Below are 6,382 nucleotides of genomic sequence, written 5' to 3'. Positions count from 1 at the left end.
AAACAAAGCTGTCTGTGAATCCAAAAATTAAAAAATATGTTTTTCTCACTGACTATGAATTATCTCTGGGCCCCTGACTATATGTAAATGCTGTGACAGCAATGGAAGTCCCTCTTTTCAAGGACACAGCCCATCCCTATGGAGAATGTCCCCCATAGTTATAAGTATTGTGCAAACAAAAGAGCAGTTGCTAAAACATGGATTTATTGGGGCATTATTGTCAAATACTATCAAAGACAAAATTTTCTGTTAGCTTTGCCTGATCATCTGTAGTACTCGAGTTACAGAAATAGTACATGTACAGAATGTATTCATGTGCAAAGTGGATCATTTATTTAGCACCAAAATCAAATTATAAAAACATCAGCTCCATCTTAAAACAGGCATTTAAAAAATATTTCTGACATTCTAAGTTTGCATCAAGACGTCTGTACAATCTGGAGACCCAAATCCCACTGTAATTTCCAGTGACAAAGGCAATTTTCACTAGTTGTGGGAAGTTGGAAGGGGACCCATGGTGTGGTGATAACTGCCCTTCAAAAAGTCCAGTGGGTCCCAGGGATGCTGTTTCCTACTCTGCCTGAGGTTTCCTCCTTGATCTCCAGGGAAAGAGTTTCGTGGTTGCTTAAACAGAGTCTCAGTACCTGGTCAGGAATCTGTTATATAATAATATTGCAAAACTTACTGAAGAGTAGAAAACCATGACCGAGGTCTCTTGCCCACTCACATCTGCCATGCTAAGCTTCTCAAACAGGGCTCTTCATAACCAGCAACCCTGAAGCCCTGATTTCAATGTAATAAGGGCTGGTTAACACCCTCTAACAACTACTTTGCGATTCCAAACAACTCCCTGACAGCTTTCCTAGGGAGAGCATGGAATAACTGTGCGGGGGGGCTCTAAAGATCTAGAGGCAAAAACAAGCTCAGTTTAACCATTTCCCGCCTAGGCGTGAAGTCCAGTTCATGAAGCCCTCCTCACAGAAGAGGAAAGCAATGTCTTCTCTTTAGTAAAAGCCTTGCCACTCACGGGGCTTTCCATTTTCCTTCCTCTCACTGTTGTGGCCTCTCCCGCTGCGGAGCACAGGCTCCGGACGCGCAGGCTCAGCGGCCATGGCTCACAGGCCTAGCCGCTCCGTGGCATGTGGGATCTTCCCAGACCAGGGCATGAACCCGTGTCCCCTGCATCGGCAGGCGGACTCTCAACCACTGTGCCACCAGGGAAGCCCTCCTTCCTTATTCTTGGCAACTGTTTTTTGAAACTGGGTAACTCCCCATAGGCAGGTGGCAGGAGATATTTATAAGTCGAGTCAGCATCCTGGGAGTACTGTCCTTTGTGCAACCATGAGGATGATGAGGCAATTAAGCTCAAGAGGACATTTTGTGAACAGGTTAGGAAGGCCCATTTGTACCCGTCCTTTGGAGCTAGTGAAACTGGATATCTAAGGCTGTCCAAACTCCCAGGCATGAGGAATCCCAGTTCCAACTCTATTGCGATATATGCATTCATGATCCTTATTTATGAAGGACTTTGGTTTCTCTTTGGCTGTGGGTTCCTGGGCTAAGTAGGTCTGGTCTGTGGGTCAGCAGGTGGGATAGTCCTGGAAGACTTATAGGGCCAGGGACATCCTCCAGCATGCTGTTTCCCCACCAGATGGTAGCACTCCCGACAGTGCTGCTGGGAATAAGTCACAAGATGGGACATGATTCTGGCCCTATACAAGGTCAACTAGGCTCCTATCAAGGACACACAGAGGGATAAGTCTACAGGGAGCAATTCTGTGTTCTTCTGGCCTTCAGTCTTCCATGTCAGTGAATTTTCTCTTCGTGTAGTTCTGAACCAGGTTGGAAGCTGTGATCTGAGAGGCCTGCCCCTTCTCCCAATACTGAAAGTCATTGAGTCCTTTCTGCCCTGTTTGAAACAAGCCTCTCTCCATCTCATCTAGCCTGGCTACCAGCGCCGAAGTGTCTTCGTTGTAAGCATTCTGGGAGGAGTCCATGATGCGGCGGAAACGTCCAACAAACGTCTGAAGAAGCGAGAGACAGAGATCAGATACATTTTAATCCCTGAACATTTAAATGGCACGAAAGGCAAGAATCTGGTTTAGGACTTAGAAGGAGGTCTGCGTCTCCTCTGCCACCTGTAATCAAGTATCTTATTTCCAGGACTTCCTGTTGGTCCCAACTCTTAGCAAGCAAATATGAAGAGCGACAGACAAGCCATATTTACATGTATATATAATCAGCAAACACAGTCTAATTGTAGGCTGACCCGGAATAACAAGAAACTGATTGTATAAATCATACACTCCCCGGGTAAGAGTAACATCTGGTGGCTGCCACGGCTGGCTCCTGAGACATGTGCAATGCCATAGGTTTTCACGTCAATAACTTGCCTGCAGGAGAGACTGGGAGATGTCTGTGTTCTCTGGACTGTCAAAATGCAGGAGTTGGGAGCCGAACCCGTAGAAATGTGGCCCCATTTTGTGGAGGTCCACCACGTTGGCATCTGCACTGAACACGGTCCTCCAACCCTCCTGGTAGATTTTGGGAAGTTCCACAGAAAGGATCCGTCGCTTGTTGTCAAAAAGTCCTTTTGCCAGCCACAAGGGGAGTTCAAGCTTTGAGCCCTGTATCGCATAGGATTGTAGGTTTTAAAAACAAGTAACATAGCAGGAAATGTGTGTGACAAAAAGGAAATGCACATGGCCTGAGGGAATATCAATACTGCCTGTTCTCTTTAGGGGCATAACTGTCAAATACAGAAGATACAGCTGTGACTTGAAGAAGTGAACTGTGTGGGCTGAAGTTTTATGTCATGATGGAATGGAGAGAGAAAAAGGATTTATATACCAAAAACAAAGTCGAGAACAAAAATGTGGCACAAAGGGAAAGTTTTCTATCTAACATAAATAAAAACTGTCCAATTGCAGATACTTCAGAGATATAGTAAACATTTCTACTTCCTTTGAAGATTCAACATCTATTCCACATATGCACTGACTGACTACCTACTATGTGCCAAGCACCTCTCTAGGTGCTGGGGAATATAAAGAAAAATAGGGTCAGCCTGAGCTCAGGCTACAGCCCCTCCCCAGCCCACTACGCAGCTTTAAAGATGACAGAAAAGGTAAATGTCTCTATTTTTTAAAGCCTTAACAGAATTAGTAAATAGATGAGGTGGCCACGATGCAAGCAGTTTCTGCAGTGCAAGCTGCAGAAACATTAAAATGAACATAGATAAGAATAGCATATGCAAGGGCCTGTTTTTACCTCAAAGGTCTGCAAAAAAGTAACATTTATACTCCTAAAAACAGGCAGTTAAAAATTTGCAGAAGCTACAAATTGAAGCAATCAGCTCTATATAAAACAGCTAGAAATTTAGCTAGCATTTTAATATCCCAATGAGAATCTGAAAAACGTTCTCCATTAAGATCATATGGACTCCACTTTTTTTTTTTTTTTAATTTATTTTTATTTTTATTTTTGCGGTACGTGGGCCTCTCACTGTTGTGGCCTCTCCCGTTGCGGAGCACAGGCTCTGGACACGCAGGCTCAGCGGCCATGGCTCACAGGCGCAGCCGCTCTGCGGCACGTGGGATCCTCCCGGACCGGGGCACGAACCCGCGTCCCCTGCATCGGCAGGCGGACTCTCAACCACTGCGCCACCAGGGAAGCCCCTGGACTCCACTTTTAAAAAAAAAAAAAACAAACACTTTATCCCTGTGCCTCATTTATTTTGTAATTAAGTTTGTACCTTTTAATCTCCCTCACCTATTTCACTCCTCCTGCCCCTCCCTCCCCTCTAACAACCATCTACTGGTTTGTTCTCTGTATCTGCGAGGCTGTTTCCATTTTGTTATGTTTGTTCACCTGTTTTGTTTTTTAGACTCCATATATAAGTAAAATCATACAGTATTTGTCTTTCTCTGACTTTTTTTTAGAGATTTTCTTTTTATATATACAAGACACATTACTCCATTAAATTTGAGGACACAGTACAAAAAAAAAACTTCAACTAACTCATCTGACAGTGTTGTTCACACTCAAAATGCCACTTTTTGTTGGTGTTGTTTTGTTTCCTAATAATAAAGGAGGAGACTTAGGGCTGTTGGGCTGATATATATTTGTGGGTTCCCCGCCCCCCCGCACCTCACCCACACACCACCAGGGTGAACAGGAGGAGGAGAAGGGAGGGCAGGGCCCACAGCAAAGTTTCATAATCTTGAATGCAAGAAGTTAAGAGAAACATCCAAAAAAGAAAAAGGCAAGCGTAACTGGGTTAAGGAGGCAACAAAGGCACAAACTCTCACAGAGGAGAATTGCTGTTAAAGGTGGGGGTGGCTTTGAGGGGTGGGTGAGCAGAGCTTTTGGTAAACTTCACAGGGCTGGGGATAAAAATATTTGGTTCAAAGCTGCCCAAGCAGCCAGGACATGAGGGGTCAAGATCCAAGAAAGAAGAGAGAAAAGTAAAGTCCAATATTTGGAACTAAATATCAACAGTAATTAGGCTCTGACTTTAAAATAAATAAAAAATCAAATGGAAATTCCAGAGCTGAAAAATGCAATCATTGACCTGAAGAACTCACTAGATTAAGTCAAATTTAACAGTTTTACCAGATATAACATAGACAGAAGTGAGGATCATCAATTGGAAAAAAGATCAGTAGAAAATAACCAGACTAAAACATGGAGAGAAAATAGAAAAAAGAGCCTAAGAGGCATATGGAATATGGTTAAAAAAAAAAAAAAAAGTCTAACATACATGTAATTTGAATCCCAGAAGGGGAGGAGGGATAGATTGAGGCAAAAGAAATATCTGGAGATAATGGCCACGAATTTTCCAAAATCAAAAGGAATATAAAAATCACAGATTCAAGGAACATTATGAATACCAAGAAGAATAGTAATAAGACTTCAACGAGGCACATCTTACTCAAATTGCTGAAAAACAAAGACAGAGACAAAAGCAGCTATTAGTGGAGGTGAGGAATATATTGCCTTTAAAGAAGAAACAATAAGAGTTAAAGCCTACTACAAAGTGCTGGTAGAAAATAACTGCTTACTAAAATTCTATACCGAGTGAAAATATCCTTTAAAAGCAAAGGTGAAATAAAGGCATTTCCAGAGAGAAAGTGTGCACTAAAAAGTTAACACAGCAGCCTGAGACTGCTCTCCTTAGAAAGGCCTGCTTGTAAGGATGACCTTGGCTGGTATCTGGGAATTTGGGTTTCAGGAGAGTTCCCACCATTCCTGGGACTGATAAGAGTGCCTCAATATGCCTACACTGCCTTTGTTTTTTGTTTGCTTTTGCAGTACGAGGGCCTCTCACTGTTGTGGCCTCTCCCGTTGCGGAGCACAGGCTCTGGACACACAGGCTCAACGGTCATGGCTCATGGACCCAGCCGCTCCGCGGCACGTGGGATCTTCCCGGACCGGGGCACGAACCTGTGTCCCCTGCAACGGCAGGTGGACTCTCAACCACTACGCCACTAGGGAAGCCCACACCTACACTGTTTGTACAAACAATGTGGCTTATGCTGAACCCCTGCTTTCCTTCTTGGAGTCTGGAATCTTGGTATGTTCTAGGTAGAGAGTGCCTATGTAAACTTCCCCCAGTAAAAACTTGGGTACTGAGTCTCTAATGAGCTTCCCTGGTAGACAATATTTCACACATGTTGTCACAGTTCATTACTGGATTAAGTGTGTCCTACATGACTCCACTGGGACAGGACTCTTGGAAACTTGTGTCTAGTTTCCTGCAAACTTCATCTCATGCACCCTTTCCCTTTGCTGATTTTGCTCTCATCCTTTTACTGTATTAAAATTTAAACACAAGCATGACTATCTGATGAGTCCTGTGGGTCCTCTTAGTGAATCATCGAACCCAACGTTGGTCTTCAGGACCCCTTGTACAGACAGAAATGGAGAATCTATCACTAGAAGACCCAGAGTAAAGAAATCAAGAAGGAAGAATGAAAATGACCCCAGCAAGAAATATGGAAATGTAGGAAGGAAAAAAAAAAAGAGTAATGGAAAGAGTAAATAGGTGTGTAAATATAAAAATAACAATAAATGACAATAATGTTTTATAGGATTTAAAACGAGTCAAATTACAATACAACAATAACATAAAAGAAAAGAGGGAGAAAATGGAGTTAAAATGTTATTAGGGATTCCCTGGTGGCACAGTGGTTGAGAGTCTGCCTGCCAATACAGGGACATGGGTTCGTGCCCTGGTTTGGGAGGATCCCACATGCCGCAGAGCGGCTAAGCCCGTGAGCCACGGTCGCTGAGCCTGCGCGTCCGGAGCCTGTGCTCCGCAACGGGAGAGGCCACAACAGTGAGAGGCCCGTGTACTGCAAAAAAAAAAAAAAAAAAATGT

The 6,382-nt window shown here is 43.6% G+C and overlaps 1 protein-coding gene across 1 annotated transcript in view; it reads right to left on the bottom strand.

The window, feature by feature from the left end:
• Window positions 1-310: 310 nt before the first annotated feature.
• Window positions 311-6,382, bottom strand: part of GINS3 (GINS complex subunit 3) — a 10,659-nt gene continuing 4,587 nt past the window's right edge. Inside the window, exons 2-3 of the mRNA XM_024747501.1 lie at window positions 2,394-2,627; window positions 311-2,024 (exon numbers count right to left, since the gene is read on the bottom strand). Of these exons, the coding sequence (XP_024603269.1) occupies window positions 1,794-2,024; window positions 2,394-2,627 (465 nt within the window). The 3' untranslated portion in view covers window positions 311-1,793. The remainder of the gene's footprint in view (window positions 2,025-2,393; window positions 2,628-6,382) is intronic.

This window comes from Neophocaena asiaeorientalis, unplaced genomic scaffold (assembly GCF_003031525.2).
Source record: "Neophocaena asiaeorientalis asiaeorientalis breed wild unplaced genomic scaffold, Neophocaena_asiaeorientalis_V1.1 scaffold438, whole genome shotgun sequence".
In the NCBI taxonomy this organism is placed as follows: Eukaryota; Metazoa; Chordata; class Mammalia; order Artiodactyla; family Phocoenidae; genus Neophocaena; species Neophocaena asiaeorientalis.
This window is presented reverse-complemented; position numbering and strand designations above follow the sequence as displayed.